Source organism: Schistocerca cancellata, chromosome 9 (genome assembly GCF_023864275.1).
Source record: "Schistocerca cancellata isolate TAMUIC-IGC-003103 chromosome 9, iqSchCanc2.1, whole genome shotgun sequence".
Lineage (NCBI taxonomy): Eukaryota > Metazoa > Arthropoda > Insecta > Orthoptera > Acrididae > Schistocerca > Schistocerca cancellata.
This window is the reverse complement of record NC_064634.1, coordinates 410,188,844-410,213,949: the sequence shown is the minus strand read 5'-3', so window position 1 is coordinate 410,213,949 and position 25,106 is coordinate 410,188,844. Positions and strand designations below refer to the sequence as shown.

At 41.4% G+C, this 25,106-nt stretch overlaps 1 protein-coding gene across 1 annotated transcript in view; it reads right to left on the bottom strand.

The window, feature by feature from the left end:
- The window catches only part of LOC126100446 (DNA repair protein RAD50), a 270,875-nt gene that overhangs the window by 11,871 nt on the left and 233,898 nt on the right, over nucleotides 1-25,106 (bottom strand). Inside the window, exons 22-25 of the mRNA XM_049911053.1 lie at nucleotides 7,378-7,503; nucleotides 1,518-1,701; nucleotides 1,014-1,108; nucleotides 745-878 (exon numbers count right to left, since the gene is read on the bottom strand). Coding sequence (XP_049767010.1) covers nucleotides 745-878; nucleotides 1,014-1,108; nucleotides 1,518-1,701; nucleotides 7,378-7,503 — 539 coding nt within the window. The remainder of the gene's footprint in view (nucleotides 1-744; nucleotides 879-1,013; nucleotides 1,109-1,517; nucleotides 1,702-7,377; nucleotides 7,504-25,106) is intronic.

The window sequence follows — 25,106 nt, the reverse complement described above, 5'->3', positions numbered from 1 at the left end:
AGTAAAGTATATTCTCAGACTTGCTTTTTTCACACAAACCGGAGAACTTTCTCCAAACTTCTGAGCATGAAGTACATTCTCCATTTTAGTCATATGACCCATTGTATGTGGTGTTGTTTAAGATGATTCTAGCTTTACTTATTGGCACTGACTTTTAGCTCAATATTCGGAGTCTTGACATTCGCTTCCTACTAAGATTTTGGCCAACTTAGCATTGACCTTTGTTTCCATAGAATATAATTAGCAGCAGTGACCTGCTTATTTTCTTTATGAGAGAAATAAATACCTTTGCATTCCTCCAATCTGATAACTGGCTCACTCAGCCAGTCATGACAGAGCATATACTTAGTATGGAATTGCAGCCATAAAACTACTTTATTTTTGACACTCCTCAATATTTACTACCCACCAAGGTAAATCTTACCAACTAAAGTATAGCAGAAACATCTGTGCCTTGCCTCCAGAATTTCTTTCTTTTGTACGCAGCAAATGGAATGTGCATGGATGTCTGCTGTGGTAATTTTGTACAACTCACACAATCAGAGGTAAGAGGAATCAAACTTTCCAAACTACCCGTAACCACCACAAGGAATAAATTACATTATGGTCAATTCTTTCAGATATTCATTACTATGCCCAAACAGAATTTACTTGAAAGACTTGCTTTCCCATAAAATTCATCAATGGTAGGCTTACTGAGTAAATGACATGCTTTTTCAATGAATGAAATGTCTGAAAACTTACTCTGTGAGTGTTTCTCCAAGACTGTCTATGTTCTCCCTATCCAAATTTGTGGTTGGTTCATCCAGAGCTAAGATTCCACAATTAATACTTAGAATTTCTGCCAAAGCAATTCGGATAACAAGCGACGCTAGAACCTGCAGAGACAGTATTACAGATGAGAATCTTGATAAATGATTGCAGGAGATATGTTACTTAAACTTTATTACCAAAAAAATAATTTAAGTGATATACTTTAAATACTTAAAATGAGAATAAAGTAACAACACTACCTTCTGCCCAGCACTGCAGCGTCCCTTCATATCAATCTCAACATCATTCTTCACCTGAACAACCCGATAGTTGAATGTTCGCTTCTTGTCTGCACCTGATGATTGAACAATGAATATATATGCCACTTGTAAGAAAGATAATAAAGTTACGTAAATATACAAAGTTAAATGTCCTAGATCACACACTGAGCTGCTACTCTACAAAACATTCAGCATGAAACACACAATCATTCCTCCACTTCATATCCCTTCACTTTATAAATTCTTTAAGAAATTTATATTTTGGAGGTTTTACTGTGGCAAAATATTTAGTGGTGTGTTTAGCACTTTATCTGTCTGATGATTTCTGATTAGTCAACTGTCCACATTCAGACATGTTACACTAGTCTTTATTTAATGTTTATAAGTGTCTTAATAGTATTTCGACATGAAAAGAACAGACAGCAACCTAAGACTTTACAAACTGCCTCATTAACTCAGCGAAGGCAAATGTCATTTACTTACTCGTGGTTTCAGGAGCATCTGTTTTAATTTCTATATAATCAATATCATTCCCACGATAGATTTTTCGCCACAGTTCTCTTATAATCGTATTAATCTTCCTCATACGCTCCTGATGAAAGTAAATGAGTGACCAATCCAAAGCGACAAAGTATTTGTTCAGATCAGCTGATGCTAGCTGGTTTACCTGTAAGTAGAGCAAAGAATTATGTCCAGCAACATAAACACATATCAGCTGTTTATCTGATTTCATTTAGACTGCCAATTTCTAAGTAAAGTGTATATGGACATACCATAATTTAAACTGAAATATTACTATTTTCCACATTACACAATTCCAGGCACATTATTGCAATTTAATTTGTGTAACTTTTAAATACATACTACACTTCTCCACTGACAGCTTACAGTGTAATCTCTTCAGTGGATCAAGTTCTCCATCCACTGCATTCCTGTCTTATATTTTGTCATGTACGTTTAGTTCCATATATGAGCATGTAATTTAAAACAATCTCTAATTGTCTCTGCACTAAGAACTGCAACTAACTTGGAAATGGAAGTGTGAAGTTGTTGACAGTTTACTAAACCAAAATTTTCAAGGTGTATGACAGAAAAGTTTGTGTTACTAGGTTTTTCAAACTTAGTTACAAGACATTCTTTGACAGACAACCCATATTTTTGTGCAGTATTAATAATCTTGATATGTTATTTAAATGTCCATAGAAAGTTATATCAAACCTAACTCAAAGAAATATATCTAAAAACAAAGATGATTTGACTTACCAAACGAAAGCGCTGGCACGTCGATAGACACACAAACAAACACAAACATACACACAAAATTCTAGCTTTTGCAACCAACGGTTGCTTCGTCAGGAAAGAGGGAAGGAGAGGGAAAGACGAAAGGATTTGGGTTTTAAGGGAGAGGGTAAGGAGTCATTCCAATCCCGGGAGCGGAAAGACTTACCTTAGGGGGAAAACAGGACGGGTATACACTCGCACACACACACATATCCATCCACACATATACAGACACAAGCAGACATAAACAGAGGCAAAGAGTTTGGGCAGAGATGTCAGTCGAGGCGGAAGTGCAGAGGCAAAGATGTTGTTGAATGACAGGTGAGGTATGAGTGGCGGCAACTTGAAATTAGCGGAGATTGAGGCCTGGTGGATAACGGGAAGAGAGGATATATTGAAGAGCAAGTTCCCATCTCCGGAGTTTGGATAGGTTGGTGTTAGTGGGAAGTATCCAGATAACCCGGATGGTGTAACACTGTGCCAAGATGTGCTGGCCGTGCACCAAGGCATGTTTAGCCACAGGGTGATCCTCATTACCAACAAACACTGTCTGCCTGTGTCCATTCATGCGAATGGACAGGTTGTTGCTGGTCATTCCCACATAGAATGCATCACAGTGTAAGCAGGTCAGTTGGTAAATCACGTGGGTGCTTTCACACGTGGCTCTGCCTTTGATCGTGTACACCTTCTGGGTTACAGGACTGGAGTAGGTGGTGGTGGGAGGGTGCATGGGACAGGTTTTACACCGGGGGCGGTTACAAGGGTAGGAGCCAGAGGGTAGGGAAGGTGGTTTGGGGATTTAATAGGGAAGAACTAAGAGGTTACGAAGGTTAAGTGGACGGCGGAAAGACACTCTTGGTGGAGTGGGGAGGATTTCATGAAGGATGGATTTCATTTCAGGGCAGGATTTGAGGAAGTCGTATCCCTGCTGGACAGCCACATTCAGAGTCTGATCCAGTCTCGGAAAGTATCCTGTCACAAGTGGGGCACTTTTGTGGTTCTTCTGTGGGTGGTTCTGGGTTTGAGGGGATGAGGAGGTGGCTCTGGTTATTTGCTTCTGTACCAGGTCGGGAGCGTAGTTGCGGGATGCGAAAGCTGTTGTCAGGTTGTTGGTGTAATGGTTCAGGGATTCAGGACTGGAGCAGATTCGTTTGCCACGAAGACCTAGGCTGTAGGGAAGGGACTGTTTGATGTGGAATGGGTGGCAGCTGTCATAATGGAGGTACTGTTGCTTGTTGGTGGGTTTGAGTGGACGGATGTGTGAAGCTGGCCATTGGACAGGTGGAGGTCAACATCGAGGAAAGTGGCATGGGATTTGGAGTAGGACCAGGTGAATCTGATGGAACCAAAGGAGTTGAGGTTGGAGAGGAAATTCTGGAGTTCTTCTTCACTGTGAGTCCAGATCATGAAGATGTCATCAATAAATCTGTACCAAACTTTGGGTTGGCAGGCCTGGGTAACCAAGAAGGCTTCCTCTAAGCGACCCATGAATAGGTTGGCGTACGAGGGGGCCATCCTGGTACCCATGGCTGTTCCCTTTAATTGTTGGTATGTCTGGCCTTCAAAAGTGAAGAAGTTGTGGGTCAGGATGAAACTGGCTAAGGTAATGAGGAAAGAGGTTTTAGGTAGGGTGGCAGGTGATTGGCGTGAAAGGAAGTGCTCCATCGCAGCGAGGCCCTGGACATGCGGAATATTTGTGTATAAGGATGTGGCATCAATGGTTACAAGGATGGTGTCCGGGGGTAACGGACTGGGTAAGGATTCCAGGCGTTCGAGAAAGTGGTTGGCATCTTTGATGAAGAATCGGAGACTGCATGTAATGGGTTGAAGGTGTTGATCTATGTAGGCAGAGATACGTTCTGTGGGGGCTTGGTAACCAGGTACAATGGGGCAGCCGGGATGATTGGGTTTGTGAATTTTAGGAAGACGGTAGAAGGTAGGGGTGCGGGGTGTTGGTGGGGTCAGGAGGTTGATGGAGTCAGGTGAAAGGTTTTGTAGGGGGCCTAAGGTTCTGAGGATTCCTTGAAGCTCCGCCTGGACATCAGGAATGGGATTACCTTGGCAAACTTTGTATGTGGTGTTGTCTGAAAGCTGACGCAGTCCCTCAGCCACATACTCCCGACGATCAAGTACCACGGTCGTAAATTTTTACCCTTCCTTTTATGTATTCAACATATATGAATGGCACCAATAATGTACTACTTGCAAATGCTAGGTTAGTTAATTTATAAGTTCACATCCCACTTCACATGGAATGAGGTGAGATCTTGTGCCTGGTAGAGAGGTCAGGGGGACAAAAAAGGCAGAGAGGTCTGGGGAAGGATAGCTGACGGTCAGAGGAAGGCAGCAAGTGTACGAGATCAAAATGCGAGATGAAGAGGCAGCAGGAGCATGGGACCAGAGTGTGGCACATAGGCACCAGCACCAGTGTGTTCTTGCAGTGCACAAAGTAGACTGGATTGGAGGACCTAACAGAGGAAGGACAGGCTGAGGTGAAGAGGGTGCGGGTACATAGAAAGTGTAAATGGGGTACTGGGCAGAGTGGACTGGGGGTGGGGGTGGGGCAGGGGTTAGTGGAGACTGAGGTCAGGGGCAAAGTTGGAAAACCAATGGGTGTTATCCTTGAAATGCTCTTCCCCAGTCTTTCCTTCTGTTGTTCTGTCACACCTTCCCAGTCCATTATCCAATTCCCCCCCCCCCCTCCCCCCCAGATCACCTTCATCATGCACTGCAAAAATTCACCAGTTCCAGTGCCACGCGTCACACTCCTTTCCCGTATACCTGCTGCCTCTCCCTCCTGTATTCCAATCTCTTACAAGTGCTGTCTCTCTTTGAGACATCAGACAATACTCCTCCTCAATCCGTGTGCTCTACCTCAAAAAAAGTCTTTTTAGAAAACTAGCAATCTTGTTTGTATGCCTGTTGCCAAATTAGCATCTCTACTATTCTTTATTTTTTTATTTGTTAAATCTGAGCCTCATAATTGTGAAACACTTTTCTTGACGTGACACCTGTGAAGTTTACAAATTAGATATAACTGATTTATTAAAATGAATGCTTTTGTCAAATTACAAAAAAAAACATGCTGATCTTTTGACTTTTGCTTCTTGGGGGAATCTCACGCTGTAATCTAATTGATGGTAAGAGTAACCCTATTACTTTTGTCTTTCTGGAATAAAGCTGACCTTACTCTTAAAGGGTTCTTTAGTTATACTTTGAAGTTTTTTTAGAGCAGTCGTTTCAAATACTTTAGCTAAGACTAGCATGACAAAGTTAAATATCTTCTGTCTATTTATTTTGGAACAAAGGTTACTCTTGGCATAACAGAAAAACACACACTGTATGACTAATTTCTAACTGCAGACAGTGCATATGGATATAAATTGCTGAACATCACTTAAAATGACAGATACTTCATCCCATACTATATACTATTTATACACAGTATGTGGTGTATGCTTTTTTGGACATTTCTTTGTGTCTTCATTCATAGTGCCTGCAGGATCGAAATGTGTGCGACAGGTCTGAAAGAATAGACACCACATATATAATTAAGGTGAGGACAACCAATTGTTCACTTCAGTGCAGATGCACACCACACTTGAACTCTTATGAGAATCTATGAAATGACCTGAGTAAGGGGCACTACATCAGTGGTGTGAGGATAAAATGAGAATTTGGTTCTGATTGAAGGCATGCTAGGGTAGTCTGAGTGGTTGTGATGACCACCATGTGCAGATGGTGCATTGGACTGTGCATCTATGTAGTAAGCAGGAGACCTGAGTTTGAATCCCGGTCTGTCAAAATTTTCGACTTTCTCCATTGATTTAAATCAAAGCTCACTAGTAGCTAAAGCCAATCTTTTCTTTGTGCATAAAATGCATATTTGAACCATCAGCTGTTTTTATTTTATACCCAAATATCTATCAGTTTTGTTCTTGGCCCATCTTCATAGATGAGGGTTAAAATGATTTAAGCCACCATACGGCATCAGTTTTTACTTAAAATGTGTAGTGCATGGCATGAATTTAAATATATGACACAGGACTTTAAAGGCAAAAATAGAAATCCTAAATGTATATAGAGCAGTACTGAAGAGAAGATCAGGACTCACAGCTGATGGTTCATATATGCATTTTATGCACTATTTAACAGCTGTTGACAGTCACCTTCCAACAATGTTTTGTTTGTGCCTTTATACAATTTGTATTTGTGCTTTTTGTGTCATTTCATTAAATTCTATTCAATGGGCATTCTCTTGCTCACTCACTAACCTCTACCATTCTCACAAAATGCAGTGTTCATGTTTTTTCTGCTAATTATATATTACTCATAAAACCTTCAGATAAACAGGTTTTACTTACTATTGTGCAGACAATTTAACATGGCAATTTTAAGTGGGGGATGTTTTGAAGTATGCTTTGCAACATATTGTACTATTAGAGTTTGGGAGTTTGCCACTTTGTTTATGGCACTGCCAATCTCAATAAGCAACTAATGATGCCATTACCAAATTCTTTGTGTGCGCCACTTTGCAGTGTGTTGCAAGATGTTACAACAGGTCTATTATGAGGTTAGAGTATGACACCCATTACCACAAAAAGTATTAGTGATTGCTATCACTGCATATCAGTTCTGCTTTTGCAGGAGTGCAAATTTAAAATGTACAATATGGGACGGAGAAGGTTTGCTGCTCTTGCATGTCTCTTCTCCTTATGGCAGTCTAAGTTGTTTTTTTGTTTATGCTTGCTGTCGACTGACATTGAAATATCTGCACTACACACTGCCATCCATGTGATAATGATGATAAAAATACACAACAAGACACTCAGTTAAAATTCCTGCAGCATTCAAAGGAGAGGAAAGTAGCACAGGGAAACAGGAAATTTTCATCTAGAGATTTAAGGTTTTTATTTCAATTTGCTATTGCAAATGTTTTTTGGAGTGCATTCCCCAAAAAATAGAATTAAATAATGTCTCTACTTGGTTATCATTTCATTTTAGAAATAATTTTCTTAGAAATAATGATTCCACCATAGTACAAAAAGACTACAAAAATTACCTTAATTTGTCGCTGCAGATCATTGTATTTTTTTTCTGCATTTTTATATATGTCCTTATTTAGATCTCGTCGCAGAGTATTCACACTATCTCTTAATTCCTTAAATCGTCCTTCTGAAATTGATTTCTGAAACAGAAAGAAACTTTCCAGTATGTTGAAACTGCTAGACAAAGACAAATATTAAAAATACACACTGAAATAATCTGCTCATGTCATAAAATTTTCTATTTTTATTATTCTGTTCAAATTACCTAGACTATTTGTAGAAGTAACTGTTTAAGTGTTCTGAGAATTCACATGCCATGATTAAAATGACAAATGATGACACTATTTGCAGTTTCCAATCCTAGAAGATTTTTCTTGACAGTGTAACTTTACATCTGGTTTCAAAGAAAACACAACATTTCACATTTGTTGTTGTTGTTGTTGCGGTCTTCAGTCCTGAGACTGGTTTGATGCAGCTCTCCGTGCTACTCTATCCTGTGCAAGCTTCTTCATCTCCCAGTACCTACGGCAGCCTACTTCCTTCTGAATCTGCTTAGTGTATTCATCTCTTGGTCTCCCTCTACGATTTTTACCCTCCACGCTGCCTTCCAGTACTAAATTGGTGATCCGTTGATGCCTCAGAACATGTCCTACCAATCGATCCCTTCTTCTAGTCAAGTTGTGCCACAAACTCCTCTTTTCCCCAATTCTATTCAATAGCTCCTCATTAGCTATGTGATCTACCCATCTAATCTTCAGCATTCTTCTGTAGCACCACATTTCGAAAGCTTCTATTCTCTTCCTGTCTAAAGTATTTGTTGTCCATGTTTCACTTCCATACATGGCTACACTCCATAGAAATACTTTCAGAAACGACTTCCTGACATTTAAATCAATACTGGATGTTAACAAATTTCTCTTCTTCAGAAACGCTTTCCTTGCCATTGCCAGTCTACATTTTATATCCTCTCTACTTCGACCATCATCAGTTATTTTGCTCCCCAAATAGCAAAACTCCTTTACTACTTTAAGTGTCTCATTTCCTAATGTAATTCCCTCAGCATCACCCGACTTAATTCGACTACCTTCCATTACCCTCGTTTTGCTTTTGTTGATGTTCATCTTATACCCTCCTTTCAAGTAACTGTCCATTCCGTACAACTGCTGTTCCAAGTCCTTTGCTGTCTGTGACAGAATTACAATGTCATCGGCGAACCTCAATGTTTTTATTTCTTATCTCTGGATTTTAATACCTACTTCGAATTTTTCTTTTGTTTCCTTTACTGCTTGCTCAATATACAGATTGAATAACACCGGGGATAGGTTACAACCCTGTCTCACTCCCTTCCCAACCACTGCTTCCCTTTCATGCCCCTCGACTTTTATAACTGCCATGTGGTTTCTGTTCAAATTGTAAATAGCCTTTCGCCCCCTGTATTTTACCCCTGCCACCTTCAGGATTTGAAAGAGAGTATTCCAGTCAACAGTGTCAAAAACTTTCGCTAAGTCTACAAATGCTAGAAACGTAGGTTTGCCTTTCCTTAATCTTTCTTCTAGGATAAGTCGTAGGGTCAGTATTGCCTCACGTGTTCCAGCATTTCTATGGAATCCAAACTGATCTTCACGCAGTATCGTATCTCCTATTTCATCTTCATATACCTCCTCTTCCATTTCCATAATATTGTCCTCAAGAACATCGCCCTTGTATAGACCCTGTATATACTCCTTCCACCTTTCTGCTTTCCCTTCTTTGATTAGAACTGGGTTTCCATCAGAGCTCTTGATATTCATGCAAGTGGTTCTCTTTTCTCCAAATGTCTCTTTAATTTTTCTGTAGGCAGTATCCATCTTACCCCTCATGAGATGAGCCTCTACATCCTTACATTTGTCCTCTAGCCATCCCTGCTTAGCCATTTTGCACTTCCTGTCGATCTCATTTTTGAGACGTTTTTATTCCTTTTTGCCTGCTTCATTTACTGCGTTTTTGTATTTTATCCTTTCATCGATTAATTTCAGTATCTCTTCTGTTACCCGTGTATTTCTACTAGCCCTTGTCTTTTTACCTACTTGATCCTCTGCTGCCTTCACTATTTCATCCCTCAAAGCTACCCATTCTTCTTCTACTGTATTTCTTTCCCCCATTCCTGTCAATTGTTCCCTTATCTCTTCCTGAAACTCTGTACAACCTCTGGGTTAGTCAGTTTATCCAGGTCCCTCTCCTTATATTCCCACCTTTTTACAGTTTTTTCAGTTTTAATCTACAGGTCATAACCAATAGATTGTGGTCAGAGTCCACATCTGCCCCTGGAAATGTCTTACAATTTAAAACCTGGTTCCTAAATCTCTGTCTTACCATTATATAATCTATCTGAAACCTTCTAGTATCTCCAGGGTTCTTCCATGTATACAACCTTCTTTTATGATTCTTGAACCAAGTGTTAGCTATGATTAAGTTATGCTCTGTGCAAAATTCTACCAGACGGCTTCCTCTTTCATTTCTTAGCCCCAATCCATATTCACCTACTACGTTTCATTCTCTTCCTTTTCCTACTGTCGAATTCCAGTCACCCATGACTGTTAAATTTTCGTCTCACTTCACTACCTGAATAATTTCTTTTATCTCATCATACATTTCATCAATTTCTTCATCATCTGCAGAGCTAGTTGGCATATCAACTTGTACTACTGTAGCAGGCGTGGGCTTCGTGTCTATCTTGGCCACAATAATGCGTTCACTATGCTGTTTGTAGTAGCTTACCCGCACTCCTATTTTTTTATTCATTATTAAACCTACTCCTGCATTACCCTTTGTATTTATAACCCTGTATTCACCTGACCAGAAGTCTTGTTCCTCCTGCCACTGAACTTCACTAATTCCCACTATATCTAACTTTAACCTATCCATTTTCCTTTTTAAATTTTCTAACACACCTGCCCTATTAAGGGTCTGACATTCCATGCTCCGATCCGTAGAATGCCAGTTTTCTTTCTCCTAATAACGACATCCTCTTGTGTAGTCCCCACCCGGAGATCTGAATGGGGGACTATTTTACCTCCGGAATATATTACCCAAGAGGATGCCATCATCATTTAATCATACAGTAAAGCTGCATGCCCTCGGGAAAAATGACGGCTGTAGTTTCCCCTTGCTTTCAGCCGTTCGCAGTACCACAACAGCAACGCCGTTTTGGTTAGTGTTACAAGGCCAGATCAGTCAATCATCCAGACTGTTGCCCGTGCAACTACTGAAAAGGCTGCTGCCCCTATTCAGGAATCACAAGTTTGTCTGGCCTCTCAACAGAAACCCCTCCGTTGTGGTTGCACCTACGGTACGGCTATCTGTATCGTTGAGGCACGCAAGCCTCCCCACCAACGGCAAGGTCCGTGGTTCATGGGGGGACATTTCACATATATGTGTGCAATCTCAGTTCAAAATCTCATTCATTCATTTGTTCTGTACATTCTATCTAGATTTGGAATGAGTCAAGTTATACATTAACAAAAGAAAACCAACTCTAAAAACCTTTATCTGTATGTTGCTTTAATAATAAACTATCACCATACTGTTCCGTATTATTCATGCATACATTAGATAACTTTCAACTACCAAATTGGAAGGAAAGCCAATACTTTAGCATAATCTGCAGCTTATAGTTTTATATAACATACTTGCTAATTATCTTCTATCAGAAGTTTCATATTTCCCACCAAAGAAAAGTTACTACAAACCTACTACCACTTATCATGCAACTATACAATAAACACTCTTGCCTGCCACATAGATAACAAGAAATTTCAATATTTGAGCCTGACCAAATATTCAGGTAAATTTTTAATTTTCTTTAGAACTGGTAGGAAATCTCGATCTCTTTCTTTGTATCGCTTTGGAACTTGCTGAATGCCATTGCATGGAGTACACAACTCCACTTTAGATCTTACTCAAGGAGTGCTCTATATGAAACTATTTTCATGTGTAGAATTGCAACTGTACAAATCACAGCTGAAACTGACTTTTTTATCAGTTCCAAAATCTCAAGGTAATTGGACTGTAAAGTGGTTGTAAGAACTTCAGTATCGTTACAGAGATCTTTCCAAGATGAACTGTTACCTATTTTAAATAATGTTATTATTGCTGAACAAACATCTTATTCATTTTAAGTGAATTAGTCCAGAAGACAATCCTGTAACACAACATGGACTGACAACATGCAGAACAAGCCAACACCCTTGGCTTTACGTCAACATTGCTTCTAATGTCGAAACATGCTGAACTGATATTCTTGATCAATTTAACTGGATGATTATTCCATTTTGATTTCTAATCCATTTGGACCCAGAGGAGTTTTACACAAAATGTATCAAATAGATTATGGTCGTGTCAGATTTGCTAGTTTGAAATGGCATGAGTCTTCATGAAATTAAGGCTTAAAACATTACTCTAACTGAAACACCCCTTAAAGTCACTAGAAGGACATTTACGGAGGTTCAGAACAGAGGCGAACCCAGTACTGTACATGCAGCCCTAATAAAATAAGATTGTGGTTGACAGATGGTAGGGCCTGGAGGGGAGGTGTTGTCCGCTGGTACACAGTATATCACATACTTACCTGACTAAGAGTTGCACTCACACTACAAAATCAAACAAAAGATTTAGTGACAGACTGTTGCCACTGTCTTTACTGGAAGTACAAGGTTATCATAAATGATTAAAGCGCTTTCGCAGATTTACTGTAGCTACTATTTGACATACTGTCATCTCAGCTGTACAATATCTACACAGAGTGTGTAATAAGGAAAGTGTTGGATGGCTGGAACGGTGGGATTTCAATTGGCGGCAGGAAAGTCAACAATTTACGCTTTGCAGATGATACTACACTCATAGCAGGAAGTGAGAAAGAAATTGGTAATCTGTTCTCAAGAGTGAAAGATTTTAGTCTAAACCTTGGCTTAGAGATAAACATGAAAAAAACCAAACTAATGGTTACAAATCGCCAAGGCATCGATCGAAACTATCTTACAGGATGCTTAAGGAATCTGGAGATAGTGAGTGATTATATATATCTAAGCTCTCAGATCAATTGCACAAGATAGTTTGATAAAGAGATGACGAATCATTCTTGGCTGAGTCGTAATGGTCAAACTCACTAAGATATGTCAGAATTGGGCAATATCCAAGACAATGAAGATGCACTTGTTAGAAGCATTGGTGTTTCCTGTATTCTTATACAGGTGTGAGATCTGGGCCGTGAAGGGTAGTGATAAGAGCCGCACTGATGCCTTCGAGATGTAGTGTTTGTGGAGGGTGCTACGAGTACTGTGGACACAAAAAAGGAGAAATATTTCAATAGAAGAACTTAAAATCACAAGAAGGTTTCCTTCTCTTGTCAGCCAAAGATACCTTCAGTTCCTTGTACACATCTTTAGAAGGAAAGGAGATAATTTAGAGAAGACCACTGCACAGGGAAAAGCTGAGGGCAGGATACCATGTGGGAGAGCTGCAAACAGACGGTTGGATCAAGTGAAGAGTACCAGCCTGCCTCTACACATCATATTAAGAAAGGCCGATCACTGTGGATGAAGACAACTGTCTGAAGTTTCAACTACGTAAGAATGAGTAAGGAAATGAGGTCACGACACTCAGAAATGAGTAAATTGACAAATGATGATGACTATCTGACATACTGTCACGGGACTTTGCGCGTGTAAGTAACACCTCCAGCCAGTTCTTGCAGGTTAGTGTTTGACGATCACATAACCACCATCAATTACTGCAAGTTACTGCTTCAGCATTAAGACACCTATCGATCTCTAACATGCCAGTAATACCAGTAGTGAGCAGCCAGCAATCTAACTGAAATCCAGGGATTTAACATCAGCATTATGACAGAGTGACCACGTGACACCTGGGGCATCTAAATGACAACATGCTAGGTCAAGATGCAAATGAAAAGTGCCTGTCCAGCCTACAAAGGGCACTGAGTCCAGTCACCACCATTGAGCAGGCAACTGCCATGTTGTCCAGATAAGCATCCTCACTCAAATCAGTGCCTACTGGAGCAGCCATCGGTGCCTGACATAGTCATTCAACTGGACCATTTGCTATACGGTCTTCCATCTGGCATCAGAGGCAAATTGGGACCCTAGAAACCACTGCCCGCTTAGGGACTGCCATCATTACCTGACACCACCAGCCAGATGTCAGAAGACAGAAGCAGCTTTCTAAATGACACCGCCCCCTTCCCCCCTCTAGCCACAGTGCGAGCTTCAAGCACAGCTGCATGGCCAACATTGACTCAGCAGTCAGCTAGCTCAGGGAGGGCCTGCCCAGTAAGTATGTTCTCCAAGCCATGCTGTGCTGTTTACAACTGTGGCCAGTATCGCAACAGTGCACCAATGCCAAGGACCTTGAGTTCAACACCCACCCTCCTGTTGGGTAAGTGCCTGGAGACAGTACTTGGATGAAGGCTAGTAAATGAATCCAAGTATAATAAAAACATTGACAAATTTGCTCCTGCTGCCCACTAGAGAACCCGAACGCTCAGAGCGGATGAGGGAGTCGGAATAGCCACCCTGAAGAGTCTGTACATGCTCCCCCTACCCTACAACAGTGGACAGTACCTAATTCAATGACTTCATTACAGTTTGGTGTTAAAAGAGGTTGTAGGGGCTACACTAGGACCAGGGGAACTTCGCCTCTGGCACACTATGTCACACTGCATTGACATCACATCCTGGTAGACAACCAGCGGCACAATATCTACTGCAAGTACTCACAATGAGAGCTAAAGACAATGAAATGTCATGTTTTCACTAGATTGTTCAGAACAAGTAGCACAGGACCAGCATTTCATTAAGAGAGAAAGACTTAGGTTAGAAAACCTAAAACAAGTATAATTTACGAGGCTACTATGCAAGGGATTGCCGCCGAGCAGTGGGTCAGCAGTGCGCAAGTAGCAGCAAGTGGCTTATTTAGTGTTCATATAAGTGTAGTAGTCAAGTTGAAAATTTGTTCGAGTGTTCTTAGCACACTTGTTAAGTTAAATCTATCAAATCATTGTGTAGTTTCGTATTTAGCAGGGGCAGATTTGCATTTTAATATCTGTGACGTGTAAAGTCCCGTAGTCATCTGTCGTTTGTTTATTTCTTGCAAACAGTCTTTGTACATTACCGACAGTACAGTTAGCCTTCTGCAGCCGAGCAGTGTGTCAGCAGTGCGCAAGTTGCAGCATTACTGCATTTACTAGGCAGTCTTGTATTTTAATAACCGTTTAAATTTTGTGTCAAATTGTTTGTGCTCTCTGTAGATTAGTTCAGACGTTCTTTGCACAACTATATTTAGCATGGATAGGGACTGCGACTGCTGTGTTCAGATGCGGTCTGAGTTGGCATCCCTTCACTCCCAGCTTCAGGCAGTGTTGGCTTTGGTCACACAGCTTGAGGCTGTTACCAATTGGCATCACTGTGGGGGTCCGGACGGGGGTTTGTCTGGGACAGCCAGCTCGTCCCACGCATCCCCCGATTGAACTACGGCTGTGGCTGCCCGGGATACTGCTCACATTGAGACTGACCCTTCACCCGTGGTAGAGTGGGAGGTCGTCTTGAGGTGTGGCAGGGGGCGAAAGACATTCCGGAGCGCTAAACGGAAGGCCTCTCCAGTTTGTCTGACAAACCGGTTTCAGGCTCTGTCTCCGGCTGATACTGATCTTCGGCTGGACATGGCTGCTTGTCCTGTTCCACAGGTTGCCCCGCAGTATGCAACATCCGGGCAGTCGGAGAGGGTGGGCTTACTAGTAGTTGGGAGCTCCAACGTCAGGCGCGTAATGGGGACCCTTAGGGATATGGCTGCAAGGGAGGGGAAAAAAACCAATGTCTACTCCGTGTGCATACCGGAGGGAGTCATTCCAGATGTGGAAAGGGTCCTTCCGGATGCCATGAAGGGTACAGGGTGCACCCATCTGCAGGTGGTTGCTCATGTCAGCACCAATTGTGTGTTGCTATGGATCAGAGGAAATCCTCTCTGGCTTCCGGTGGCTATCTGATTTGGTGAAGACTGCCAGTCGCACTAGTGGGATGAAAGCAGAGCTCAACATCTGTAGCATCGTCAACAGGACTGACTGTGGACCTGTACAGAGCCGAGTGGAGGGTCTGAATCAGAGGATGAGATGGTTCTGTGACCGTATGGGCTGCAGATTCCTCGACTTGAGCCATAGGGTGGTGGGGTTTCGGGTTCCGCTGGATAGGTCAGGAGTCCACTACACACAGCAGGTGGCTACACGGGTAGCAGGGGTTGTGTGGTGTGGACTGGGCAGTTTTTTAGGTTAGGTGGCCTCGGGCAAGTACTAAAAGAGCAACAGCCTCAAAGGGTGCGGAGCAAGTCAGGACATGCGGGGACCAACCACCAATCAGTATTGTAATTGTAAACTGTCGAACCTGCGTTGGTAAAGTACCGGAACTTCAAGCGCTGATAGAAAGCACCGAAGTTGAAATCGTTATAGCTATGGAAAGCTGGCAAAAGCCAGAGATAAATTCTGCCGAAACTTTTACAAAGACACAGATGGTATTTAGAAAGGATAGATTGCATGCAACCAGTGATGGCGTGTTTGTCGCTGTTAGTAGTAGTTTATCCTATAGTGAAATAGAAGTGGATAGTTCCTGTGAATTATTATGGGTGGAGGTTATACTCAACAACCAAGCTCGGTTAATAATTGGCTGCTTTTACCGACCTCCCGACTCAGCAGCAATAGTGGCAAAACAACTGAGAGAAAATCTGGAATACACTTCACATAAATTTCCTCAGCATGTTATAGTCTTAGGTGGAGATTTCAATTTACCAGATATAGACTGGGACACTCAGATGTTTAGGAAGGGTGGTAGGGACAGAGCATCGAGTGACATTATAACGAGTGCACTATCCGAAAATTACCTTGAGCAATTAAACAGAGAACTGACTCGTGGAGATAACGTTTTGGACCTACTGATAACAAACAGACCGGAACTTTTCGACTCTGTAAGCGCAGAACAGGGAATCAGTGAGCATAAGGCTGTTGCAGCATCCCTGAATATGGAAGTAAATAGAAATATAAAAAACGGGAGGAAGGTTTATCTGTTTAGCAAGAGTAATAGGAAGCAGATTTCAGACTACCTAAGAGATCAAAATTAAAATTTCTGTTCTGACACTGACAATGTTGAGTGTTTATGGAAAAAGTTCAAGGCAATCGTAAAATGCGTTTTAGACAGGAACGTGTCGAGTAAAACTGTGAGGGACGGGAAAAACCCACCGTGGTTCAACAACAAAGTTAGGAAACGACTGCGAAAGCAAAGAGAGCTTCACAGCAAATTTAAACGCAGCCAAAACCTCTCAGACAAACAGAAGCTAAACGACGTCAAAGTTAGCGTAAGGAGGGCTATATGTGAAGTGTTCAGTGAATTCGAAAGTAAAATTCTATGTACCGACTTGACAGAAAATCCTAGGAAGTTCTGGTCTTACGTTAAATCAGTAAGTGGATCGAAGCAGCATATCCAGACACTCTGGGATGATGATGGCATTGAAACAGAGGATGATACGCGTAAAGCTGAAATACTAAACACCTTTTTCCAAAGCTGTTTCACAGAGGAAGACCGCACTGCAGTTCCTTCTCTAAATCCTCGCATGAACGAAAAAATTGCTGACATCGAAATAAATGTCCAAGAAATAGAAAAGCAAGTGAAATCACTCAACAGAGGAAAGTCCACTGGACCTGATGGGATACCAATTTGATTCTACACAGAGTACGCAAAAGAACTTGCCCCCCTTCTAACAGCCGTGTACCGCAAGTCTCTAGAGGAACGGAAGGTTCCAAATGATTGGAAAAGAGCACAGGCAGTTCCAGTTTTCAAGAAGGGTCATCGAGCAGATGCACAAAACTACAGGCCTATATCTCTGACATTGAACTGTTGTAGAATTTTAGAACATGTTTTTTGCTCGCGTGTCATGTCATTTCTGGAAATCCAGAATCTACTCTGTAGGAATCAACATGGATTCTGGAAACAGGATCGTGTGAGGCCCAACTCGCTTTATTTGTTCATGAGACCCACAAAATATTAGATACAGGCTCCCAGGTAGATGCCATTTTCCTCGACTTCCGGAAGGCGTTCGATACAGTTCCGCACTGTTGCTTGATAAACAAAGTAAGAGCCTACGGAATATCAGACCAGCTGTGTGGCTGGATTGAAGAGTTTTTAGCAAACAGAACACAGCATGTTGTTCTCAATGGAGAGACGTCTACAGACGTTAAAGTAACCTCTGGTGTGCCACAGGCGAGTATTATGGGACCATTGCTTTTCACAATATATATAAATGATCTAGTAGATAGTGTCGGAAGTTCCATGCGGCTTTTCGCGGATGATGCTGTAGTATACAGAGAAGTTGCAGCATTAGAAAATTGCAGCAACTGACCCTTAACATAGACAAATGTATTGCGAAAACATAGAAAGAAGGATCCTTTATTGTATGATAGCGGAACAAAGGGTGCCAGGTTGAGATTCATTGGGAGAGTCCGTAGAAAATGTAGTCCATCAACAAAGGAGGTGGCTTACAAAACACTTGTTTGACCTATAGTTGAGTATTGCTCATCAGTGTGGGATCCGTACCATGTCGGGTTGACAGAGGAGATGGAGAAGATCCAAAGAAGAGCGGTGCGTATCGTCACAGGGTTATTTGGTAAGCGTGGTAGCGTTATGGAGATGTTTAGCAAACTCAAGTGGCAGACTCTGCAAGAGAGGTGCGTTTCTGGATGAGGTATCGAATATATTGCTTCCGCCTACTCATACCTCCCGAGGAGATCACGAATGTAAAATTAGAGAGATTCGAGCGCGCACGGAGGCTTTCCAGCAGTCGTTCTTCCTGTGAACCATACGCGACTGGAACAGGAAAGGGAGGTAATGACAGTGGCACGTAAAGTGCCCTCTGCCACACACTGTTGGGTGGCTTGTGGAGTATAAATATAGATGTAGATGTAGAATGGCCAGTGTACAGAAATAAGCGCAAGCTGAAAATGAATGTAATGTGATAAGAAATATAATTGCTCTTTGGGTACTCTTTTTTTCCTTTCTATTACAACTGCTTGCTGTCCTAGTGTGTACTCTTTGCAATGATCAGTACAGAGACTAACCACACAGGAGACAGTCCCGCTTTAGCTAGATCAAATGACTCAGATAATATTCAACTAAGTAAGCAATTAAGTGCATTAAGAGAGGGAAAATCAGAGAATATCTTACCTAGAGTTTCACTGCCCATTCTAGACATCAGTAATGCCAACCCAGCCACACTTTCCTCTGGTAAGTCATTAGAGGATGTCATGACATTTGTAGACAACCAGATGACAGCATGAAGCTAAGGAGTGTAGCTGAACTGCTTAGTTGACAAGTAACTCACAACAGTGTTAGTAGTGTTCATACAAAGCAGAGAAACGGTAATGATAAACAAAGTGAACACTGCACTATATTTACAACAATAGTTGCCAAAGTTGACATTTTTTCAGAGAGGAACCCAAGGAATTTCACAGAATGGCAAATGAAATATTAGCATTTCTGCGGGATGAGCCAGTGGAATGTGTGGTGTCGTATAAGCCCAACTGTGCGAACAGGGTGCCGAGAACTACAATGATGACAATAGGTGCTCAACAACTGAAAGTGATATTCAAACAGGTGTCGAGCCATGTAATCAATCATCGTTGTCAAACAGGAAAACACAAATCCAATCTCCAGTGCTAAGTTCTAACAGGGAGGACATGGTGTACTTGTTATTAAAAAAAAAATTAGTGTTCGTACGTTTCAAGGTGCTTGATACACTTTACAGGACCCGCGTGACAGTGACCTATTACATTATGCAATCAAATTTTATGTGACATATACTACACTGACTTCAAGGGAAGCAGTGGATTACTCCATAGCTCCAAACAGTGCTACAGAATTGGAAGCCATCAGATAACAAAATTTCAAGCAAAACATCAACTTGGTGATGTACAGCAAACTGCAGAATCGGCCCGAAAATTTGTAAATGAGATAAACTTATCCCATCGTTCAGTAACAAATTTGTTTTCAGCTCCGACCAACTACGATTTGAAGAGGGAATGCCTATGAAAGGAACCCTGGAAAGTAGAGGTACAAAGAGATTTGTCTAATGTCAATGGCTTAACACACTCATATACAATTATGCTGAATGTTAATCTGGAAGATAAATGGGCTGGAAAGTTATTTATCATACTGCAAAAAGTTGGAGGTGCTCAGTTCCCTACAATTCTTTATCATGTTTGTGATCTTGCATGGACAGTAGGTAATACACTGAAAAGCCAAAGAAACTGATACACCTGCCTAATATTGTGTAGGGCCCCCGTAAGTACGCGTAAGTGCCGCAACATGATGTGGCAGGGACTCGACTAATGTCTGAAGTAGTGTGCTGGAGGGAATTGACACCATGAATCCTGCAGGATTGTCCATAAATCCATAAGATCATAAGGGGGTAGAGCTCTCTTCTGAACAGCACAATGCAAGACACCCCAGAAATGCTCAATAATCTTCATGTCTGGGGAGTCTGGTGGCCACGGCAAGTATTTAAACTCAGAAGATGTTCCTGGGGCAACTCTGTGGCAATTCTGGATGTGTGGTGTGTCACATTGTCCTGCTGGAAGTCCATCGGAATGTACAATGGACATGAATGGATGCAAGCGATCAGACAGAATGCTTACCTTACATATGTGTCACCTGTCCAAGTGATATCTAGACATATCAGGGGTACAATATCACTCCAACTGCACACGCCCCACACCATTACAGAGCCTCCACCACCTTGAACAGCCCCTGCTGACATGCTGGATCCATGGAGACATGAGGCTGTCTGCATACCCGTACATGTCTATCCGCTCGGTACAATTTGAAACGAGATTGTCCGATTAGGCAACATGTTTCCAGCCATCAACAATCCAATGTCGGTGTTGAGGGCCCAGGAAAGATGTAAAGCTTTGTGTCGTGCAGTCATCAAGGGTACAAGAGTGGGCCTTCTGCTCTGAAAGCCCATATCAATGATGTTTCATTGACTAGTTCGCACGCTGACACTTGTTGATGGCCCAGCGTTGAAATCTGCAGCAAATTGCGGAAGGGTTGCACTTCTGTCATACTGAACAATTCTCTTCAGTCGTCATTGATCCCGTTCTTGCAGGATCTTTTTTTTGACCACTGTGATGTTGGAGATTTTATGTTTTACCATGTTCCTGATATTCACGGTACACTCTTGAAATGGTCGTACTGGAAAATCTCCATTTCATCGCTACCTCAGACATGCTGTGTCGTCTAAGGGTGGCTGGTCCCGGCAGAGGTTCGAGACCTCCCTCGGGCATAGGTGTGTGTGTTTGTCCTTAGGATAATTTGGGTTAAGTAGTATGTAAGCTTAGGGACTGATGACCTTAGCAGTTTAAGTCCCATAAGATTTCACACACATTTGAACATTTTTTTGATGCTGTGCCCCATTGCTCATGCGCCAACCATGACACCACATTCAAACTCACTTAAATTTTTATAACATGCCATTTTAGCAGCAGTAACCAATCTAACAACTGCACTAGACACTTGTTGTCTAATATAGGCACTGCCGACTGCAGCGTCACATTCTGCCTGTTTACATATTTCTGTATTTGAATACACATGCCTATACCAGTTTCTTTGAGACTTCAGAGTATTTACGTCACAGCTAGCAAGAGTGGGAAGGTGGACATAGATGAATTACAACTATGGTATGAGCACTGTTTTGGCCAATAGCTGGTCAAAATAAATTACTTTTGTTTGAGTCCTGGTCTTGTATAAAAATCATACTCCTTTTGAGCAAACATCCCTCCTGAAAAGCATGTTACATTGCACTTGATACCATTTGGAACCACTTCACAAATTTAGCCTGTGGATGTTTGTTTTTTTCCGTGTCTATAAAACACTATGAGTTTGACTGAGAATAGATTGTGATGGCTCAGAGGCTTGGTATAATCATTTTGGAATTTGCATGACTTGTCGGCTGTTCAAAGAGTCTTACAACATGTGGTGAAATCGAGATGACCTCCAGACATTGTGGCATCGGGAGCTCACCCCTCATTACAGATATCTGATGTATGTAGTCTGGACACACGGGTAAAACAGGACAGATGGTGAACTGTGGCAGAAATAACACAAGACTTTAGTGCTGGACAGCGTACAAGTGTATCTGTACACATAGCACACCAAATACTCATAACAAACTGTCTCAGCAGCCGACGGCCCTTGCATGTGCCAATGTTAACACCACGACTTCGACAACTGTGACTGAAATGGGTATGTGACCATCAGCACTGGACATTGGCATAGTGGTGGAGCGTTGCATGATCTGATGAAACCCGATACCTCCTTCATCATACTTGTGGGAGGAGACAAATCTGTCACTTCCAGGGGAACAGCTCCTCGACACGTCTACTGCGGGACGGACACTAGCTGGTGGCCGCTCCATTATGCTATAGGGACATTCCACGGGTCCAGTGGAGCTCATGCAAGGCATCATGATGGCAAAGAAGTATTATACACTGGTTGCAGACCACGTATACCCCTTCATGATGATCATGTGGTGTTCAACAAGATAACATGCCATGTCACATGGTCAGGAGTGTGATGGACTGTTTCAAGGAACACAGTGGCAAGTTCCAATTGATGTGCTGGCCCCCAACTTACCAGATCTGGACCCTATCAAACACATCAGGGATGCAATTGAACATGGTGTCAGAGCTCATCGCCACCCTCCCCGCAATTTACAGGAATTAGGTGACTTGTATGTGTAGTGTGATGCAAACTTCCTCCAGCGACCTGCCAAGGCCTTACTGCTTCCACACCATGAAGTATTCCCGCTGTTATCCGTGCCAAAGGTGGACCTACTGGCTATTAGGTAAGATGGTCATAATGTTTCGGCGGGTAAGTGCACATAGCATCTAAAATAAGTTACGTTGTATAGAAGTCTTAACATTTCCTTTTCTGAAAGTTATTTTTCTCTGCTTTGTTTAGCTGATGTGAGTCATATGCCTCAGGATATTTAACCATATCACCTGCCTTAGTACCTTCCAATGAGTGATTAAATGTGTCGCAAGACAGAATAACTTGTTTTTGATAGTCTGGAAAGGCCAACGCAGATCCCACTGTTAATACATCCTTTAGCTGCTTGAAAGCAACTAAACCCTCTGCTGCTCAATTTAATTTTAGTCCATCCTCGACTAAATTTGCTAGTGATGGCACAATATCAGTGACTTAAGAACATATATCCTATAATAGCTTGCTAGGCCCAGGAAAGATAGCTATTCCTTTTCTGTGTGTGGGACTGGAAAATACTGTACAGCCTCTACAATTCTGTGGTTTTTTCGAACACTCTCTCGGCTGATCTATAGTAAAGGCAACTACTGAATGAAAACGATCACTTCTTTCAGTTGTAGTTACGTGTATTGACTGAATTATTCATTCTTTCTTTTGCGTGAAACTAGTCTGTGGTAGCAACTGAATGAAAACAATTGATTCAGTTGATTGGACCACTGATGCATTCTTTTGATTGAAAACAGACTGTAGGAGCAACCAAATGAAAACAATCATACAGTTGGTCAGACTACTCATTCATTCCTTTGAATGAAACCGGTATGTGGGAGCAACCCAATGAAAACTGCCGTGTCAGGTGGTTGTAGTTTTATCTGTTGGATGGATTATTATTTATTTACTTTTTTTGAGTGAGGTCAGTAAATGTTAGCAATCAAATGACAAGATTCAACACTATTATAGCTTGACATATTGGCTCAATTATTCATTCTTCCTTTTCAAGTGTAAACAATCAACAGTTTTTCTGTCAGTTGAACATGTGTTTAATCTGTTAACTGATACCACTGTTTAGTATTTTAGATGACCAAGCCATATCTGTTCAGTCTTCTGAGTGAAACCAGCCTGCAATAATTTAATTAGTTGAACTAAAGCAATGCTGCATTATACTGACAGACAGTGGTCCTAAGTGAAAACATATCACAGGGGTATGCCAAAGTTAAAATAAGCAGTATGTGTGTTCATTTAATTATGTACTGAATGGAGTAATTTTTCTTTTCATCATGTAAAACTGATTCATGTATTGTTGTGGATTAAACTTTTCAGGTGCAATTAAAGTGTGATTAACCCGACATATTGCTGGGGTAGGACTGCCATCATTCAAATAGCTGACCTCAGACAAAAACTTCAAAAGCGCTGAAGATCTGGGTCAAATCGGATTACTTTCCCAGACATAAATTCTGTAGTTGATAATCTGGTCCATGGCCATGACATTGTGTGAGTGGCAGGGACATGACAGGGGGGAATGTTTTCTCACTTGCATTTTAGTGCCGACATTGCCAGCGGGTGCACGCCTCCATCCGCCAGCAGATACAAGTTATATACGAGAGTGACAAGGACTTGTGAAAGTGCATTACAGAGATGTTCATGTTAAGGCGTATGGAATCAGTTTTATACAGCTCACTGAGTAGAAGGCAAATGACAAGATATTCAATTGTCTGGTGAGTGAGGCAGCATCACAGTGTATGCAATTTTCCTTTGGTGGTAGTTTCTCGTTGTCTCAATAAAGCAGTATGGGAAAATACTGGGTGTTCTAAAATTGTCTTCACAACTTTGATCGCACATATTCAGAAATGGGAATTGGCAGAAAAGCATGGTTTGTGGCATAATGTTGATAAATACCTACAATTTCAGTAGCTGCTTAACAGAATTCCATGTGTTAAGGTGACCACATTTGCTAGAGCCAAATTTTGGACATATTAAAAAATTTTAATATTTCAAAACAGTCTTAAGTGACTGTAATAGATGCAAACTATCACTTTAATGTGTTACAAAAAGAACATTAATTTCTACTTTAATAGTACCTTCTAAGATGAAGGGCTGTGAGCAGATATACAATATTCATCAGTGGTGTAAATTTTCTTCAAAATGTCTATATTCTTCAACAGCACTATGAAACACTCACCTCAAGTTTCATCATAATTCACTTAAGTCACTACTACTGCTTTTGTGGTTTCTGCAGCAAACTGTATTTTGTCATTGCTTCATACATTACTAATTTGGGAAAATACTCTTTCAGTAACAGCATAGCAATAAAGGTGAAATGAACATATGACTCAGGATAAATCATTTCATAAGTGCTAAATCAACAACAAATAAGTGTCCCAAATTTCTTTTAAAAGATTTCAGTATAGGTGGTCACCTCAAATAAGTACACAATCTGCAGCACACAAATTATCTAAGGAACAATCCAGTTCCATGTCCAGTGTAGGAAGTCCTCATTGAACTGTGCCATTGCTGCTCTGATGCGAGCTCACAGTTTATGTCAAGTCCCACCCAAGTGAGGGTTTGCAGGACCTGGTTGTCAGATATGGTCTTTACCAACCATTCCATACACTGTTGCAAATGCTGGAGGATGGCCAGTCAATAACTAATGTGGGGAAAATGAGGAAAAAAATCAGCTTCAGATGTGTGGGAACAGTATGCCATAAACTGCATCTTTCTACCTACTCCTATTTATAAAATATACATGATCAAGTTTGTGAAGATCATTTTGGAACATACTGCACGCATGTAGGAGAGCATCTAAGTATGCTTGCCACTGTATTTTTAACTGACTAAAATGAAAAAACTATCTGTGTTTTAAAACTTTGAACATAGCTGCTAAGGTTCAATGACCGTGT